We start from the raw sequence: 20,046 nt of genomic DNA on the forward strand, positions 1-20,046 counted from the left end.
TCTATCTGTCTATATGTCTGTCTGTCTATCTATCTATATATCTTATCTGTCTATCTATGTCTATCTGTCTATGTCTGTCTGTCTATATTATCACATGTTATGGGGTTTTTTTTTTTATCCAGTGCTACTTTACGTGCCACAAGAAATGCCTGGAGGGGCGTCTTGGTGGTCTGCGGGCACCGGAAGCTTCCGGGCCGGATGCCCGTCTTCGGGGTCGACTTCAGCCAGGTGTCCCGCGACTTTCCGGAGCAGGTGCCCTTCCTGGTCTCCAAGTGTACGGCGGAGATCGAGAGCCGGGCCCTAGGGGTGCAGGTGAGAGACGCTGCCCTCCCCTCTCCCCCCATCCCCCCCTGCCAGCCACCAGTCTCTCTTTAAGGGCTGGGAAGAGTGGTGGGGGGGGGGGGGGTGTGAGGGTGAGGGGATTCTCAGCCAGGACCTGAGGCCCGCGTCCCCCCCTCGCCTCCCACTCACCGCCTCTCTCCTTCCCTGGCAGGGCATCTATCGGATCAGCGGGGCGAAGGCTCGGGTGGAAAAGCTTTGCCAGGCGTTTGAGAACGGCAGGGACCTGGTGGAGCTGTCGGAGACGTCCCCTCACGATATCACCTCCGTCCTGAAAGTCTTCCTGAAGCAGGTGAGGCGAGGCCGGGCCGGGCCAGGGTGGGATCATAGCAGCAGCACGGTGGAGCAGAGCCAAAGGCCTTCTGAGAGGGAGGCCGGCGAGGTGCCGCCATATTTAATGACCAATTTTGGGAGGGTGTTATAAGGAGCCGATCCCCCTACCCCCCCCCCCCCCCGGGAAGAGGGTGCAGACTGCAGCATCGTAAACGCCACGGCGGAGAGAGAGAGAGAGCAAAACCTCTGATCTCCACCCTTCTCAGCTCCCCGAATCGCTGGTGCCTTGCCAGCTCTACCAGGAGCTGATGACGTTCGCCAAGGACCTGCAGAGGCCGGCCGAGGAGGCGCCAGAAGACCCGGAGGGGAGCGAGGGCGGAAACCACCCCGTGCAGGGCATGCGCGACTTCCTCTGCCGACTTCCCGCCAGCAACTACAACACGCTCCGGCACATCGTCGCCCACCTGTACAGGTAAGGCAGCGAGGGAGCCGCGAACCGCGGGCCTCCCCCCCCCCCCCCCAAAAGAAAAGCCTTGCGCTGGGGGAGGGCTGGGGCCCCGTCCCGTTATCAGCATTTTGCCCGTTTCTCTCCTCGCAGGGTGGCGGGGAGGTACGAAGAGAACAAAATGAACGCCAACAACCTCGGGATAATCTTTGGTCCCACCCTGCTGCGCCCGTCCGCGGGCAGCGACGTGTCCCTGATGTGCCTCATCGACTCCGGGTACCAGGCCCAGGCGGTGGAGTTCCTCATCACCCACTACGAGAGGGTTTTCGGCATGGACGAGCTGCCGTCCTTCCCGCAGGAGAACCCCCCGGCCGAGGAGGCGGAGGCTGCGGAGGGAGAGGCCGGCCGGTCCTCGGAGGTACGCCAGGGCCTGGCGCTTTCCTCAGGCTGTTCACTCAGCGCCCGAACGCCGGGGGAAGGATTGTCTGTCTGTCTCTCTCTGTTTGCCTCTCCGTCCCCGCTGTCAATCTTCCTGATCCCCCTTCATCCAAATCCCCCCCGGTGCGTTAACTACAGGGGGCTGGGGCAATAAAATATCCTGCGGCTCACTCCAGCCCCCCCCGGACGAAGGGTTTTAGCCTTAGTTTTTAGGTCTCTCCCTCCTTCTCCGGAGAGGTAAAAGGAATTGCAGGGTTTAATTTCCACGCCCGTACTCGCTGCTCAGAGAAAACGAATTACAAGGTGCGGGCTGTGTTTTTATTACGCAGGCGTAATAAGCAGATCACCGGGGCGTGCACCCCGGTCCCTTCTCTCTCTCTCTCTCTGTCTCTAGCTGGGTTCCCCCCTTTTTTGAAGCAGCAGCAGTGGGTTAGGACGGGTGGGGAAAGGTCTCCCACAAGAGGGAAGGAGTGGAGAGAAAGCAGGACCGGCCCCAAACTCTCGGCCCCCCCCCCCACCCCGATGAACCGGGCACCGGGGGCCGGGGGGCGAGCCCGCATTGTTTCTGTAGGGTCTTGCACCCGAGATGCCTTCTCTCACCGAACTTCTCCGCTTCCCCCCCCCCCCCCCCAGCAGGGTTTGTCAGCGACGCGGGACTCCGGCAAGGGGGATGCGCCCGACGAGCCCTGGTCCTGCCAAGCCGTCGCCGGGCCGAGTCCGGAGGGAGGGCGGAGCAGCGTGGACGGCGGCCCCCTAGGTAAATGCAAGCCCCCCCCCCCATGATAGCTTTTGCCGCTCCCCCCCCTTCCCCCTTTCAGCTGGCCTTCTCCTCTTTCACCCTCAGTGCCCTCCCCCCCCCTCCCCCCCCCGGCATCGTTTCTGCTCTCTCGTGCTTCCCCCCACCCCTTTGGCTCAATTTGCTTGGAGGGGGGGGGGGGGGATATCTGCGCTGGTGCTGTGCTAGTACCTGATAACAGAGAGGGGGCGGAGGGGGTGACTCTGAATCTTACAGAGGGTCTCTCTCTCTCTCTCTTGTCCCAGACTCACACGAGCCGCAGGGCGTAGAGGACTTCCGGGACCCGGCGCGGGACGGGCGAGACCTGGGCCCCGACGCCTGCCTGGTGGGCCAGCCCCGGGACCACTTCAGCCGCCAGCCCGTCAAGCTCCCCAGGCCGAGGTCTGCTGCCCCCGCGTCGCCACCCTCGCCCCGCCCGGCGGGCGGCTCCGTCACCCCTCAGGCCCCGGGCAGGAGCCAGAGCGTGAAGAGCGGCGGCAGCCGCGGCTCCTCCCCGGAGAACGGCGCCCCCCGGCGGCCCCGCAGGAAGCAGAAGGCATTCCAGATCACCCAGGAAACGGCCCGCATCGTCTCCAAGTTCCGGGCCGCCGACGGCGTACCGGCGGCGGCCTCCGTCGCCGGAGTCCCGGCGGCCCAGCCCAAGCTCGGGGAGATGTCGACGGACCTCTAGGCTTGGACCCTGGCGGGGGGGCACCTGGCACCGGCATTCAGAGCCTACGGATCCCCGCCCCAGAGTCAACAGGAGGCCCTAGAGCGTGCCTGGTAAACTCAGCGCCTGAGAGGACAAACCGACCACGGAGAGGGCGTGCTCGTCGCGGGAGGGGGCGGGGAGGACACGACGCAGGAAGACTGTTCTGGGATGCAAACTCAAGGACAAGGCCTAGGGGCTTTTGTTTTGTGGGGGCTGGGGGGGGGGGGGAAGATCCGCATCGCCTGAAGGCCGTGCCACAAACGTCACCCGGAGACACGGCGACCTGCGTGACCGGCGGGGCAAAACGTTACATAGACGCCGATGGAGAATTCCTCCGCCTTTCCAATAGAGAATTATTTTGTCATCTGCAAAAAAAAAAAAAAAAAAACCTGCATCCCTTCCACCCCCCCCCCCCCCCCACCAGAAAAGAATCACATCACGTGCCTGTTACCGAACCAAAATTAGCGAGACCTCTCTGCAGCCAGGTCTCAGACGCCCTCCACCGACTGCTTAAACTCTGCCTGCCTGACTCCGGGCCCTGAAGGGATTAAGACTCAGGGATAAGCACACGAAAAAAAAACAAACAAAAAAACAGAGGTTTGAAGGTTTTTAAGGATGGACTTTAATACTTTAATGTGTTATATGTGGATATTTTTTATTTTTTCATAAAAAGAAAAAAAAAATCCCATCCAACAAACAAACCATGCACCCAGTATTCTTCAATAAAACTGTGTATAAATATTCAGAAAGATGGAAGGTCCCGCTCTGGGCTGTGCCTGTGTTGCGTTTCCTTGTGGTGGGGCGAAAATCAGTCACAGATTCCACGTAAAAAGCTGATTGTAATGTCTTCCCAGCAATGCGAGAAGCTTTACCTAAAATACTCATCCAGCGCTTTCAGTCCTTCCACTCTCTGCATGTCTCAGGAGTCTCCTCTGGTATTTCCAGCCCCCGCGCTCTCTGCATTTCTCAAGAGTCTCCTCTGGTATTTCCAGCCCCTGCGCTCTCTGCATTTCTCAGGAGTATCCTCTGGTATTTCCAGCCCCTGCGCTCTCTGCATTTCTCAGGAGTCTCCTCTGGTATTTCCAGCCCCTGCACTCTGCATTTCTCAGGAGTCTCCTCTGGTATTTCCAGTCCCTGCGCTCTCTGCATTTCTCAGGAGTCTCCTCTGGTATTTCCAGCCCCTGCGCTCTCTCTGCATTTCTCAGGAGTCTCCTCTGGTATTGCCAGCCCCTGAGCTCTCTGCATGTCTCAGGAGTCTCCTCTGGTATTTCCAGCCCCCGCGCTCTCTGCATTTCTCAGGAGTCTCCTCTGGTATTTCCAGCCCCTGCACTCTGCATTTCTCAGGAGTCTCCTCTGCTATTTTCAGCCTCTGCGCTCTCTGCATGTCTCAGGAGTCTCCTCTGGTATTTCCAGCCCCCGCGCTCTCTGCATTTCTCAGGAGTCTCCTCTGGTATTTCCAGCCCCTGCGCTCTCTGCATTTCTCAGGAGTCTCCTCTGCTATTTTCAGCCCCCGCGCTCTCTGCATTTCTCAGGAGTCTCCTCTGGTATTTCCAGCCCCCGCGCTCTCTGCATTTCTCAGGAGTCTCCTCCGGTATTTCCAGCCCCCGCGCTCTCTGCATTTCTCAGGAGTCTCCTCTGCTATTTTCAGCCCCTGCGCTCTCTGCATGTCTCAGGAGTCTCCTCTGGTATTTCCAGCCCCTGCGCTCTCTGCATTTCTCAGGAGACTCTTCTGGTATTTCCAGCCCCCATGCTCTCTGAATTTCTCAGGAGTCTCCTCTGGTATTTCCAGCCCCTGCGCTCTCTGCATTTTGCCAATGTCTCTGGTAGGTGTCACACCTGAACCGTCACCAAAATTAGAAGTTACAACTATAAAAAAAAAAAAAGTGACGATACCAGCGGAGGAAAAACAAAAGAAGACGTGGAATAAAAAGTGGTTAAATACGGGTTTAAACAGGAAGCAGCGAAGGGAGAAGGCAGATGTCCTGGGGGGAACAGTGGAAGTGAGAATAAAGTGAATGCAAAGGAAAAATTAGAATCTGACCCCAGGGAGACAGCAATCCTGTACAAAATAACTCAGAGTGAAAGCTGTTCCCTTATCAGGCTTTCAAAAGTGAAGTTATGGCCTTCAAGGGCCCCAGTAGTGAATTTGTGATACAACAGCGACATCTAGTGGCCAAAATGGAGACTGGTGAGCCTGGGTCAGCAGGCTGCAGCTGCAATATGGATGTAATATTTAAAAAAATGTGGCAAGGGGGAGGTTGTTTTTAAGTTTTCCTGAAATGGTAAGAGGAAGTATGTTGGAAAATAGCTGGGGGGGCATCTTACTGGGGTGACTGAACTGTTGTCCTGTTACTGAGGGACTGAGGAGAGAGCCAGTGGCTCTTGGGAGGGGAGATCTCCCTTAGGCTGCAGAGCGGATATTTGTGCAGAAAAAAAAAAAAGAACAGCCAGCTAGAGAGGGGGGCAATAACCAGGAATACAGGGAGTGCTGAGGGGAGAGAGAGGGGCAGGGAGGGGGGAAAGCAGGGGCAACAACCAGAGATAGAGGAAATGCTTGGGGAGGGGCGAGGGAATGGAAAGCAGGGGCAGAGACACAGGCACTGCTGAGGGGCATTAACCAGTGCAGCTGATGCAGGTGGAAGCCCCTTGGGAAAGGGCAGACGGATCGGAAGGAGGTGACACAGAAGGAGCTCTGCCCCGTTTTTTTTGTTGTTTTTTTTTTTAACTCTCCTGCAGGATTCAGAGGCAGAGCACTTTCTTGGCCTGACAGCGTTGCGCAAGTAAAGGTGCAGGTCAGGGAACGCGCAGCCTGAGCCTTCTGCCCGCCCAAGCCCAGGGCGCTGCCGAGGTGCATGCAGGGAGTTGGAGTTCTGATCCCCCAGGACCGGGGCGCACTCTGCTTTGCAGCACGGCTGCCCGGTGCGTGGGCGGGGTTTCAGAAAGGGGCGGGCTAAGCAGTCTTTTTGCCACCTCCAATCAGCAGCCGCCTGGCCTCCAACCAAAGGGGGGGGGGGGGGGAAGGAAGTTTCCATCCGGGGCCTGGAGGGGCTGCTCGCTGATTGGTTCGCTGGAAGAGGTGGCGGAACCCGAGCGCGGCTGCTTCCTGCTGCGGACCAGCACCCATGTAAGTATCCGCCCGACACGTGTGTGTGTATCTGGGGGCGCTGGGGCTTTAAGAGCGGGGAAGGGGGAGGGCCTGGCTCCGGGGTGACCCGAGCCCACCTCGCCGGGTTCTGCCCCCTCCCGGGGTAACGCTGGCACCCCCTCCTCCAAAACGGGACATATAGCTGCTGAGGCAGATCGGGGATTAGCACTCATGAAAAATGGAAAGGGGGGGGAATAAAGTGATTCTCTCTGAGGTCAGAGTCAGTGACAGAGCCGGGGATTAGCGCTGAGGCACAGGGGGTATAAGGTGACTCCTCATCAAGGTCACACGCAGAGAGTCAGTGACAGAGCCGGGGATTAGAGCTGAGGCGCTGGGGGCTAAAGTGATTCACCCGGAGTTCAGCCAAAATATTCAATCATAAATCCGAGTTTACAAATAAATCCTAATAACATTTATAATTATACCTACTTATGGGATGTAATACTTTACATTGGATTAAACAAAGTCACTTTATTAAGATTTTCAAATCCAAGAAAAATATCAAACAATATCAGAAATCACATATACCAGGAGAACATTGGTAGCTTGCCTCTATGTGGGGTGCTTTGCAAAATAGTTTAATTGCAATTCAGAATTTCAAAACGAAATGGTTATTTGGAAGCATTTCATAGATGACATCTTTTCCATTTGGGCAGGAAGACATGAAAAGTTAATGCTTTTTATAAAGTGGCTTAATAGCCAAGAGGAAAATTTGAAATTTGAGTTCCATTACCACCGAGAAAGGATCTCATTTTTTGGATATTATGGTTACCTTGAATAGAGGAAGGTTAAGAACTTTTTCTGTTTAGGAAGGGTACTGATAGAAACTCTGTATTACTTTTTTCTCTGGCTTCCATCCCAGAAATTTGAAAGAGAACATCCTTATAGGACAATTTTTACGGTTAGGTAGGTTGAGCACGACAAACGCAGAACATAAGAAATTGCCTTGCTGGGTCAGACCAAGGGTCCATCAAGCCCAGCATCCTGTTTCCAACAGTGGCCAAATCCAGGCCATAAGAACCTGGCAATTACCCAAACACTAAGAAGATCCCATGCCACTGATGCAATTAATAGCAGTGGCTATTCCCTAAGTAAACTTGATTAATAGCAGTTAATGGACTTCTCTTCCAAGAACTTATCCAAACCTTTTTTGAACCCAGCTACACTAACTGCACTAACCACATCCTCTGGCAACAAATTCCAGAGCATGTCAATAGGGCAACGGAACTTGCTAACCTAGTCATAGAGCGATCCCCGATATCAAGATTATTTGTACATTATCACACTCAAATCGGCTATCTTATATTAAGAAGATCATGTGCAAACACTGGCATTTACTCTCTGATTAAGTTGAATTTAAGGACCCCGTCCCTATTTTTGCATTACAGAAAAACAGATCTTTACGACATCAACCTGTACATGCTGCGCTACCATAATATCAGATGGGAGATCAGCATGCAAGGGGACGGGTTCTCATAGATTGTATATAGCCTGGTTTTACATAGAGCAGTGTTTCTCAACCTTTTCCCGATCGTGACACACCTGACAGGCCACGCTCACATGTGTGACACACTGCTCATTACAATTTACGGCGGAAATAAAAAATAAAGGCCCAGTATTATTTTTATTGTTAAGAAGGACACAAGGGAAAGATACGTATTCTGTCTGAATAGAAATTACATAAACAGTAAACATCCCACACCAAAACAGCACCAATTTCCAGCACTTAAACAGTAACCACCTTACCTGAGAAAAGGCAACACTAAAAATATTACACCAGACCTTAAGACACCAATACATCTCCTATTAGGAAAACGGACCAAGTCAGGCTGCTATAGAGTCCTACACAGAAACTACACGCCAGCAGAAAACCTCACCTGAATCACGTGCTGTCCCTCACCTAACACAGAATAAAGACACCAAAATGCATAACTAGAAGCTTGCAGACAAAAACTGAATTGGAAACTGCAACAAGCCAGAGTCTCTGTATGCAGTGTAATAAAGGAAAAAAGAGACATCACCCATCCTTGTAAAACAAATCAAGAAATATAAAATCAGTAGCAGTAAAGCTGTACTAACAAAAAGAACAGATTATTTCAAAACAGCTGATGAATGGAATATCCAATAATTAAAAACTCATATAAAAAATTTCTAGATACCAATAAAATATTTCAAAATAGCAGACACAAAGACCCAGTAATGAAAAATAATAAGGATACAAAAATTTTTTTTGCTCTGCATACCTGGGAACGATTGATATCCAGGTGTCCTGAGATTGTTCTGAATTAGCAGGAGGAGGGGTGGTTTGCTTGGAACTTTCTCCTCTCTCAGTCACATACCAGCGCTCTCTCTCACACTGGCTCTCAATGACACACCTATACACACATGCTCTCAGTCACTCACATATACACATGTTTTTTCTCTCTCACTTATATAGGCTCTTAATTACACATTTACACACATGCTGTCTATCTTTTCAGGGTTACACACAGGCTTTCAATCACATAAATACATGCTGTCCTTTTCTCTCACACACAGACTCTCATTCACATGCTTACAAACATGCTCTCTCTCTTTCTCTCATTTACACACAGACTCTCAATCACATACTCACATGCTCTCTCACCTAAACCAGCTCTGAGTCACACACAGACACACATGCTCTCTCTTACTTATACACACAGGCTCTCAATCACATACTCACATGCTCCCTCACCTAAACCAGCTCTCAGTCACTCACATATATTTTATTTTATTTATTTATTTATTGTTTTTGTTATACCGAGTTTCATGACTGGCATCACATCAACCCGGTTTACAATTAACAATGTGTGAAAAGCATAAGGTAACGTGATAACAATATTCCCAATAGAACTGTGAACTTTAAATACAGAGAATCAATTGAAGGGTGAGAAAGTTACAATAAAACAATAAAACAGGGAAAATTAACTTGGAGCTGGAAGAGGGGAGGGATTGAACAATGCAATATTTACATTTCAGCCAATTAGTGTAGTAGTATAGCGGAGTGAATAAATAAGCCTATACGCCTATACACATGCTTTTTCTCTTTCACTTATATAGGCTCTTAATTACACATTTACACACATGCTGTCTATCTTTTCAGGCTTACACACAGGCTTTCAATCACATAAATACATGCTGTCCTTTTCTCTCACACACAGACTCTCATTCACATGCTTACAAACATGCTCTCTCTCTTTCTCTCATTTACACACAGGCTCTCAATCACATACTCACATGCTCCATCACCTAAACCAGCTCTCAGTCACACACAGACACACATGCTGTCTCTTTCTCTCATTTACACACAGGCTCTCAATCACATACTCACGTGCTCCCTCACCTAAACCAGCTCTCAGTCACACACAGACACACATGCTCTCTCTCTTACACATGCTATTTCTCTCACTTACATTTTATTGGTATCTTAATTACACATTTACACACATGCTGTCTATCTTTTCAGGCTTACACACACAGGCTTCCAATCACACACACAGGCTCTCAATCACATACTCACATGCTCCCTCACCTAAACCTGCTCTCAGTCACACACAGACACACATGGTCTCTCTCTCTCATTTACCCACAGGCTCTCAATCCCATACTCACATGCTCCCTCACCTAAACCTGCTCTCAGTCACACACAGACTCTCTTTCACATGTACAGGCTCCCAATCATTCACACACACACACACACACAGGATCTCAATCACACATGCTTGCTTGCTCATTCACTCACTCTCCCGAACTAGCGGCAGCCTCCTCCACTTCTAACCCTAAAGGCAGCAGCAACCTACTTCGATTTCAGCCCTGGCGGGGCAAGGAGTCCCATGGGCCGCGGGGCTCGACGACGTTTTTCGTGTTTCTCCGAGCCGCGCTGCTCATTCCTCTCTTCTCTTCTTCCCGCGCAGGCAGCCGCTGCTCGCCACTTCCTCTTCCGGGTCGCGGGAAGAAGAGAGCGTGCCGTGTGCTTCCAGCCCTCCTGCCGCTGCCTCCCGCCCTCCTGCCGCGTGCCCCTGCCTCCCTCTCTCCTGCCGCGTGCCCCTGCTTCCAGCCCTCCTGCCGCGTGCCCCTGCCTCCAGCCCTCCTGCCGCGTGCCCCTGCCTCCCTCTCTCCTGCCGCGTGCCCCTGCCTCCAGCCCTCCTGCCGCGTGCCCCTGCCTCCCTCTCTCCTGCCGCGTGCCCCTGCCTCCCTCTCTCCCGCCCTCCTGCCGCGTGCCCCTGCCTCCCTCTCTCCTGCCGCGTGCCCCTGCCTTCAGCCCTCCTGCCGCGTGCCCCTGCCTCCAGCCCTCCTGCCGCGTGCCCCTGCCTCCAGCCCTCCTGCCGCGTGCCCCTGCCTCCCTCTCTCCTGCCGCGTGCCCCTGCCTCCCTCTCTCCCGCCCTCCTGCCGCGTGCCCCTGCCTCCCGCCCTCGTGCCGCCCGGGCTCTTTCGCTTGGGTAGGGGGAGCACTGACATAGAGGACAGGGCCCGTGAATAGAAGCTCATTTTGCACCCAACGCTAAGCGAGTGGTTCATGCAATTCTTTCCCCCCGTGAAGTTATATATGTTTTATATATGTTGGGCAGACTCGGCGCAGCCTTAAGACCCGCACATGTGAACGCTTAAGCTGCATCCTGACAGCACCAGTAGTTGGGCATTGGATTACCTATCAACTCTCTATCCATGACCGCACATTTTTTGTCAAATAGCAATGCAGTTTATCTCGGGGGGGACATCTCTCACCGATTAATCCGAAGGGCACAGGGTTTCCACTTCAGCTGGAACACAGTTATCCTTTATGGACTAAACCGTGAAGTTGAGTGGCACAGCTTATTGTAATGCGCTCCTGCAGTTCTCTTCCCGGTCAGTCCGGATAGGGGAATGTCCTGTTGGGCCATCACGTAGTCTCCTTTTCGGTCAGTGATGACAGAGTAATCAATGGAGAGCCGATTTATTGTCTGTTCTCCATCAGGTCGGTCTGTGACGTGCGTGCCCTTTTCCTTTGAATGCCAAAGCCATCGCAATGTTTTCTGGGGTGCTCCTAATTTTGTAGGGTGACACTGATGAATTAGTTACCTTTAAGAAAAAAAAAATGTTGGCACTTGGAAGTATTAGGGTCAGTTTGGACCGATGCCACCGGCTGTGAATAGGAGACTTTAATTCCCGGTTGGGCGAGTGTAAAACCGGTCGGTGCTCTTGCACATGCGCGGCATTGTTGGGGTCCCGGAGTTCTCTTTTTGGTCCAGCTCAGATCGTGCAGGCTTCCTTTTTCGTCGGACCTGACAGAGGCCTGTAGGACCATTTTATTGATGGTTCTCTATAGGACATTTTATCTGGCGCATAAGGATACTTTTTTTTTTTTTGGGGGGGGGGAGTTGTTCTCATTCGTTGGGCGATATTGAGGAATCCTGTTTTTAAAAAATTTTTTGCAATTTGCAAGTATTGGAGCTATTTTGAATTAGCCCCATCGGGTCTAACTAGGAGACTCTCGTTTCCCTGTTTGGTGACTTTAGAACCGGTTGGTGTTTTTGCGCACGCAAAGTGTTTTTTTTGGGATCCTGTTGCGCTAGGGTCCCCGGTGGGTCAGTGGTATATCTTTTCAAGCTTGTTTAAGGGTGGAATAGTGAAAAACTGTAAGTGTTGAACTGGCCCTGTGGCAGGTTGGATATGTTTTTATGTGGATGGCTGAGAATGATAGGGGGTATGGTTGTTTTTTTGGTTATAGCTGTTAAAGGTTGTTTCATATTTTTGTGTTTTAAAAAAAAGTGTGGGTGTGTGTGTACTTGTGGTTTATGTGATTTGTGATGTTGTTTGATATTTTTTCTTGGATTTGAAAATCTCAATAAAGTAACTTTGATTAATCGAAGGTAAAGTATTACATCCTATAAGTAGCTGTAAATCACACCAAGGTCGCACGTACGAGTCAGTGACAGAGCCGGGGATTAGAGCTGATGGACGCTTCACCAGCAGAACCGGGATAGCCCCCCCCCCAGCGGGCCACGGGGTGACGACCATCCCAGCTCCCTTCCTTGGGTCAGTTTCACCCTACGCCCTCCTGTGCTCCCTTTTCCCTCCCCCGCAGGCAGGCGGCCCTGGAGGTCACGGCGAGGTACTGCAGCAAGGAGATGGAGGCCTACGGGCAGTGCGTGGTGTCCAAGCCCTCGTCCTGGCAGGTGGACTGCCACCAGCTGAAGGTCGGCGTGGCCCGCTGCACCTCCTCACAGTAAGCGCAGCCGAGCCCCCTCTGCCTCTTCTTATGCACGCAGCCAACCCCCCCCCCCCCTCCACCCGGGCACAGGGAGATGGTTCCTACCCTGAAGAGCTTACGGGCAGCCAGTCGGACATTGGGGGGGGGGGGGGAAGGTGTGGGGTTCTGATTTTTTTAAATCACACGCAGAAGGCCGGAGGCAACCACTGTATCTGCGATAGTCGTGATTGGCAAACCCACCCCCTGGTGTTAAGCACCCCCCCAGTGCACGCGTGTTTTCCCGACACGGCTCCGAACGCGTGTGGACGCTAAAGCTGTAACCTCGCTCGCTGTTAACCTTTCCTGTCCGTATTTTGGCCCTTCTTTTGCCTGCCTGCCCGAATCCGCGGGGTTCGGCCGGTCCCTGCCCCCCCCCCCCCGAGAGCTTAGCGGCTCGGGACAGTGCCCAAGGGGCCAGGGCGGCTGACGGCTCGGTGGGGAGGGAGGGGGGGACCCCCGGAAACCCGATTTCCCCCCCCCCCCCCTCCCCGCGTTTCTGCATCGATTTTAATTATTACCGTTGCTGTCACCCCCCCCCCCCCACACCCCCCAGCCCCGTCATCCAGCGGATCCGGCAGGAGTGCGCGGAGCCCTTCCTGGCCTTCGAGGGCTGCCTGCGGCGGAACCAGGCCGCCACGGAGAACTGCGCCGAGCACGTGGGGCGATTCCTGCGCTGCGCCGAGAAGGTGAAGCCGGCCCCGCTGGAGGTGAGACCACTCCCATCCCCCCACCACCCCTTCCAGGCAGGGACCGGGGGGGGGGGGGGGGGAGACACCGCCAGCCTCAGGGGGGGAGGGGAAGGAGGTCGAAGGTCATTTGGGGGCGCAGGGCCGGAGGGAGAGGGTGTGTCAGTTCCGGGCTCCCTTTTCTCTTCTTTCTCCAGAGCCATTTTGGGCGGGGGGGGGGGGATTCAGTGAGGATAGAGGTGACCGGACCCCCTGCCTCCTGAACCCCCCCCCCCGATCATGCCTTAAGCTCTTTGGGGGAGGGACTTGCTTGACGGATAAATGCAAGGAGTCCACGGGGGGGGGGGGGGGTGGGAAATGCGATCCCTTACCTGACGACCTCACCCCCCCATCACCCGAACGCTCCCTTGTTGCGAGCGCCCCACCCCCTCTATATAAAGAAACAGGGTTTGCACGCGTCGGCCATGCTGCATCCCGGTGAATTCCCTCCTCTCTGCCCCCTGACTGCCGCTCTCGCCTTTCACAGTCTCCCTGCGTAGGGGGGAGGGGGGGGAGGGCGGCAGGTTGGCCGCTGGAGAGCATCTTTTCCGTAAGGCGGCGTGGGCGGGGGTGGGAAGAGGCTGTTCTCCGGAGTTCTGGGAACTGTTCCGCGTCTCTCAGCACCCACCGCGCTGATTAAAACGCCACCAGGGCCACTCACTCCCTCCCCCATCCCACCCTTTCACTGGAGGGAGGGAGGGAGGAGGGGGGAGAGACGGCCTTGAAAGCTGCGGTCGCGGCTGGGAGATGCACGGGTCGGCGGAGCTGGGGGGAGGCGCTGGGGGGAGGAGCTGGGGGGAGGCGCTGAACGCTGTCTGTCCCGGCCGAATGGACCTCCCTGTGCCCTTGGGGGGGGGGGGGGGGGAACGGCGCCTCCGCTGCCCTGGGCTTGGCTGCTGACCCTGACCCCACTTTCCTTCCACGTAACCCTCAGGGCCCTACAATACACTCACACACACACACACAAACACATATATACACATACACATACTCACACACTCACAGACACAAATACACACAGACACACATACACACACACACACACAAAGACACATATACACACACACACACAAAGACACATATACACACACACACGCTCACACACACACAGACACACACATACACACACACACGCTCACACAGACACACACACATACTCACGCACACACACACTCACACACACACTCACACACACACTGGGTATAACAGGGCCCGCGTGAGGCTTAGTTTCTCTGGCCCTCCTCGCGTAGTCCCGTTCCCCGGGGATCGCCCGCGTCGCCCAGGGAGGGACCTCTCCGGACCCCCCCAGGACAGATAACGTCCCATCCCTCTTCCTATCGCTAGGCATCCGGGTGCACCGTTCGCTTTGTGGCATGCTGGCCGGCTACCATCGGACATCCGGGCACCTCCCCGGCCAGGGTCCCTGTCCTGTCTTTGGTGACCGCTACCATTTCACCTGCAAACGTGGCTCGTTTCCCTTCTAAATCCTCCCCCAGCGTCACCGCGCGTGTCCACCTGAGCGGGGAGGGGGAGGAAGGAAGGACGGTTAATTATCTCCTTAGCCCGGCTGCAGTGACGTCCCCCTGCCGATTTAAGTACAGATGAGGATACCTGCACCAGCCACGTGTGGTGAGGGCTGTGTGGGTATCGCTTATCTTTTTTCCCTTTCCCTTTAGATCAGGAGAGTCCATTTGCGATGGTTAATGACCGGTGAGCACTTGCACACAGGATAAGAGATCCGGGGAGGGTGGGAGCTGTGATATTTTGGGGTCAGCTGGGGATTAGAGCTGAGACACTGGGGGATAAAGCGACTCCCCCTGAGGTCACACACAGAGAGTCAGTGACAGAGCCGGGGATTAGAGCTGAGGCACAGAGGGATAAAGTGACTCTCCCTGAGGTCACACACACAGAGTCAGTGACAGAGCCGGGGATTAGAGCTGAGGCACAGAGGGATAAAGTGACTCCCCCTGAGGTCACACACAGAGAGTCAGTGACAGAGCCGGGGATTAGAGCTGAGGCACAGGGGGATAAAGTGACTCCCCCTGAGGTCACACACAGAGAGTCAGTGACAGAGCCGGGGATTAGAGCTGAGGCACAGAGGGATAAAGTGACTCCCCCTGAGGTCACACACAGAGAGTCAGTGACAGAGCCGGGGATTAGAGCTGAGGCACAGGGGGATAAAGTGACTCCCCCTGAGGTCACACACAGAGAGTCAGTGACAGAGCCGGGGATTAGAGCTGAGGCACAGGGGGATAAAGTGACTCACCCTGAGGTCACACACACAGCGAGGCAGTGACAGAGCCGGGGATTAGAACATCAGACGTCTCTTTTCCAGGCCCTCTTCCAGGAGCTCCCAAACTCCCTGGGACCATGCTTTGGGCTGGCAAGGAAGTGCTGACCTTTAACGACCTTGCCAGGATGCGTAGCCTGAACCCGGAGGATTCCTCGCAGGCGGCCAGCGAAGGGAGGAGGCGTCGTGACCTTGACATTCCTGGCAGCCCGGGGGCGGGAGGCAGAGCAAGATTTTCACACCGCATTTTTCTTTCTGGTTGACTTCAGTCCAAGTGGGGAAACCCATTCCTGCTGTTAAAGAGCCCAGAAGTCCTTGCCGAGCCCCGGGGGCCTCCTCCCCTCTGGGACATGTGCGCAGTTTTTTTTTTTTTGTGCGTTCCTTATCTGGGAAATAGCTAACCTGGTGGCCCAATGGCTCGGGATGAGAGGGGGGTGCTGTGGGCTCCAAGGCCAGCTCTGGCTGGGGGGGGGGGGAAGGGGAGGGGGAGGCAGGGGCGAGCGTCTCTGCTTGAAAGTGCAGAAGGAGATCAGGGACTTGCTCAGTGGCGTGAGGAGGGCTGGATGAGAAGGAAGGGGGGGAGGGGGGGGAAGCCTAGGGCATCTGTGCCGGGGAAAAGTGAGGGAGAGGCTACGCGCAGGACAAGTTCCCTGACGAGGGCCGGCGGGGGAGGGCTCCCTGATGAGATCCGGATGCAGCGTGGGTTCTCGCTCGCCCCCGCCCTCTGTGCTTCGCTGCTGTGTGGGACTCGTCCCGGTCGGTTCCTTTGTCGTCTCCGGTGATGCCCCTGACAACCGTGCTTCTCTCCGGTGTGCGACTCGCTCCGCCTGGTTCCTCTCATGGAGTGACAAGGGGAAATGTAACAGAACCCAGGTGTAAGTCCCAGGTAGCCCGGGTGTAAGTTACAGATATCCCAGGTGTAAGTTACAGATATCCCAGGTGTAAGTCCCAGGTAGCCTGGGTGTAAGTTACAGGTATCCCGGGTGTAAGTCACAGGTATCCCGGGTGTAAGTCCCAGGTAGCTTGGGTGTAAGTTACAGATATCCCGGGTGTAAGTCCCAGGTAGCCTGGGTATAAGTTACAGATATCCCAGGTATAAGTTACAGGTATCCCGGGTGTAAGTCCCAGGTAGCCTGGGTGTAAGTTACAGATATCCCGGGTGTAAGTTACAGATAGCCAGGTGTAAGTTACAGGTATCCCGGGTGTAAGTCCCAGGTAGCTTGGGTGTAAGTTACAGATATCCCGGGTGTAAGTTACAGATATCCCAGGTGTAAGTTACAGATAGCCAGGTGTAAGTTACAGGTATCCCGGGTGTAAGTCCCAGGTAGCTTGGGTGTAAGTTACAGGTATCCCGGGTGTAAGTTACAGATATCCCAGGTGTAAGTTACAGATAGCCAGGTGTAAGTTACAGGTATCCCGGGTGTAAGTCCCAGGTAGCTTGGGTGTAAGTTACAGATATCCCGGGTGTAAGTTACAGATATCCCGGGTGTAAGTTACAGATATCCCGGGTGTAAGTTACAGATATCCCAGGTGTAAGTCACAGGTATCCCGGGTGTAAGTTACAAATAGCCAGGGTGTAAGTCACAGGTATCCCGGGTGTAAGTCACAGGTAGCCCTGGTGTAAGTCACAGGTATCCCGGGTGTAAGTCACAGGTATCCGGGTGTAAGTCACAGGTAACACTTAATCCCATCCCAGGACAAACAGATTTGAAAGGACATCAAAACCTTCCAGCGTGAGGCTTTTGTTTTTTTTTAATGTTCAAATTTTCCATGCAAAAAGAAATCCCATCCCCCTCTCCCCCCCCCCCAAACCTTCCCTAAACCCCCGCTGAAACAACATCGCATTTGGCGAGGAGGGTGGAGGGGACCCTGCCGGGTGGGCAGCAAGGTGACCTGGCCCGGGGGGGGGCTGTGGGGGACGTAACATCACCAGGTAACACTGTTTATAAGGCTCGGGGGGACGGGGGGGGGGGGAGCGTAGGATGGAGTATGGGGAGCACCCGTCGGACCTGAAAGTCCAGGCTGATACCGGGCCAGAACCCGCACCTCCCCCCCCCCCCCCCCCCGAAACAAACAAAAAAAAAAAGGCCAAGCCGCTTTCACCCCTTGCAGGTTGAGTCTTAGAGAGGGGGCAATTGAGTCGCACGGAAATGGCTACCGGATCCGTTTCCGGTGCCCTCCCGGTGGGGGCGCGTCGGATTTTGGAGAGGGCTCCCGCGCCGCTCGTCGGGACCCTCGGAGCTCATCCCGCCGCCTCCCGCACCGCCCGTGTCACGCCACGGCCTCGGGACGCGGCGGCGGGGGAGGAACAGGCGGCGGGGCCGGAGGCGCCGGGTCAGGAGGTGAAGTAGGACGTCTGCATGGAGTAGAGGCGATCGATGGGGTTGCCCGCCCTGGCCTGCAGGAGGCCGGCCTCGGCGGTGGAGAGCAGGCAGTCGCCCAGGTGGGCCAGGCCGTCCCCGTCCATGTCGTGGAAGACGCCCTCCGAATCTGAAAGTAGAAATACACCGGGCGTGGGCGGGTGTCTGTGCATACATGGGGGTCCCTCCCCCCCCCCCCCCCCCCTCTCTCTCTCTCTGTCCAGTCCCTGCAGGGCCCTTCCCCGGCCAGCGCACTCCACCAGCCACCACTTATTCTCAATAACCAGCCGCCATGCTCGCCTGTGGCCAGCAGGTGGCGACCCTGCTCTTTCTTTGTGACAAATGTCTGCTCTTAAAAGTGGGCTGTGCTGGTGGGGAGGGGGGGGTATTTGATGGGGTAATTGGTTGTGTAGGAAGAGGAAGCTTAGCCCCCCCTCCTCCTTTACAATAAAATATATTTAAAAAAAAACCCAACACAAACTGATATAACTGATCTGCAGAATGATCCGGGATTGGGGGGGGGGGGGGGGGGCGCTGTTAGCAGCAGTGGGAAGAGACGTGTAGTCAGGGGAGGGTTTGGAGCTCGTGGGGCATTTCGGCTCCCCCCTTTCCCCCTTCTTTCCGGCACGAGGCACCCCCCCCCCCCCCGCCGGCGTAGCAGCCGCTTACCGTAGGGGTGCAGGTGGTCGCCGGGCAGCTGGGGCGGGGTGAGGCCCTGCCTGTACAGGTCCGCGCCGTAGCCGTTCTGCTCCAGGGTCAGGAGCTGCTGCTGCTGCTGGGGGAGCCGGGCGTAGGGGACCATCAGCGCCTCCAGCCCGTGCGCGCTGCCGCTGTCTGCAAAGGGATGGAAGAACAGAGAGAAATATTTCGGGGCGCGGCCCTCGCAGACCTCTCTTCCCCCAACCCCCCCCCGGGGAGAAACGCTGCACAGGAGCAGGGGGGGGGGCAGCGTTGGGTTTTCCCACTCGTTCCCCGGCGAGCAGATTTCCCCTCCTGATTTTAATGAGAATTTAAGGCCGGCGAGGCTGAATTCACCAGACCAGAGCTAAATCTGCAAGGGGGAGCCAGGCCTTAAATGCACTGGTTTGGGTCGGCAGTGTTAAGTGGGGGGGGGGGGGGGGGGGGGGTGACTGGGGGAAAACACATCCAGGCCTTTCTCTTCCACTGCCACTCTGCAGTACAAAAAAAAAAAAGTTTATTTTTGTGTTTTTTAACCCAGCAGACGTGAGCCGGGAGGCCTCCTAAGATCGGCGGCAACCTCCATCCTCCCGCCCCCCCCCCCCCTCCGCCTCACCTTCGCTGTCCTCGTTGCTCTGCCTGCCGCCGCGGCCGCCGCCCCCCCCCCGCACCGGACCCAGGCGTTGGCTCCCCAGCTGGTCCGGGTCCTGTTGCTGCTGCTGCTGCTGCTGCCGGCGTGCAATCTTCTTCATCTGCGAAACGAGAGGCGACAGCAGAACCAAGAGCGAGAGAAAGCACAAACCCACTGCCGCCCCCACCCCACCCCAAGACTTCCAGCAGCTGGACTGGCAAAAAAAAAAAAAAAAAACCGACCACTGTTCTGAGGACAACGCTCTCTTTGGAGCACCTCTATTTATTCCTGAGGTTTTTGTATATTTTGGGGGAATAAAAAAGTAAATCCGCTCTTCAGCTGTCCGTGCTGTATTCATGCTTTACGTGTATCAGTGTGACGCCTGCACGGGGCTCTGATGAAGATCTGCTCTTCAGCCGTCTGTGCTGTATTCATGCTTTATGTGTATCAGTGTGACGCCTGCACGGGGCTCTGATGAAGATCTGCTCTTCGGCTGTCTGTGCTGTATTCATGCTTTATGTGTATCAGTGTGACGCCTGCACGGGGCTCTGATGAAGATCTGCTCTTCAGCTGTCTGTGCTGTATTCATGCTTTATGTGTATCAGTGTGACGCCTGCACGGGGCTCTGATGAAGATCTGCTCTTCAGCTGTCTGTGCTGTATTCATTCTTTATGTGTATCAGTGTGACGCCTGCATGGGGCTCTGATGAAGATCTGCTCTTCAGCTGTCTGTGCTGTATTCATGCTTTACGTGTATCAGTGTGACGCCTGCATGGGGCTCTGATGAAGATCTGCTCTTCAGCTGTCTGTGCTGTATTCATTCTTTATGTGTATCAGTGTGACGCCTGCATGGGGCTCTGATGAAGATCTGCTCTTCAGCTGTCTGTGCTGTATTCATTCTTTATGTGTATCAGTGTGACGCCTGCATGGGGCTCTGATGAAGATCTGCTCTCCAGCTGTCTGTGCTGTAATCCTGCTTTTGCGTG

At 54.9% G+C, this 20,046-nt stretch overlaps 3 protein-coding genes across 5 annotated transcripts in view; 2 read left to right on the forward strand and 1 right to left on the reverse strand.

Annotated features, from left to right (window-relative positions):
* The window catches only part of LOC115080553 (GEM-interacting protein-like), a gene marked incomplete in the record, with an annotated part of 31,227 nt that extends 30,208 nt beyond the window's left edge, over nt 1-1,019 (forward strand). For both annotated transcript variants that reach the window (XM_029584774.1, XM_029584775.1), the window contains 3 exon segments: nt 123-312; nt 494-631; nt 879-1,019. In XM_029584774.1, the coding sequence (XP_029440634.1) occupies nt 123-312; nt 494-552 (249 nt within the window).
* A 4,961-nt stretch (nt 1,020-5,980) lies between these two features.
* On the forward strand, nt 5,981-19,394 carry CHCHD5 (coiled-coil-helix-coiled-coil-helix domain containing 5). 2 transcript variants are annotated; one of them, XM_029584778.1, is made up of 4 exons: nt 5,981-6,106; nt 12,213-12,353; nt 12,931-13,084; nt 18,972-19,394. In XM_029584778.1, coding segments are annotated over exons 1-4 (306 nt in total). In that variant the 5' UTR covers nt 5,981-6,104; the 3' UTR covers nt 18,981-19,394. The 2 variants fall into 2 exon arrangements, with proteins under 2 accessions (XP_029440638.1, XP_029440639.1); XM_029584779.1 differs by having other exon boundaries at nt 18,975-19,394.
* The window catches only part of LOC115080555 (LIM homeobox transcription factor 1-beta-like), a 33,745-nt gene continuing 31,176 nt past the window's right edge, over nt 17,478-20,046 (reverse strand). Inside the window, 3 exon segments of the mRNA XM_029584777.1 lie at nt 17,478-17,882; nt 18,422-18,586; nt 19,047-19,182. Of these exon segments, the coding sequence (XP_029440637.1) occupies nt 17,728-17,882; nt 18,422-18,586; nt 19,047-19,182 (456 nt within the window). The 3' untranslated portion in view covers nt 17,478-17,727.

This window comes from Rhinatrema bivittatum, chromosome 19 (assembly GCF_901001135.1).
Source record: "Rhinatrema bivittatum chromosome 19, aRhiBiv1.1, whole genome shotgun sequence".
In the NCBI taxonomy this organism is placed as follows: domain Eukaryota; kingdom Metazoa; phylum Chordata; class Amphibia; order Gymnophiona; family Rhinatrematidae; genus Rhinatrema; species Rhinatrema bivittatum.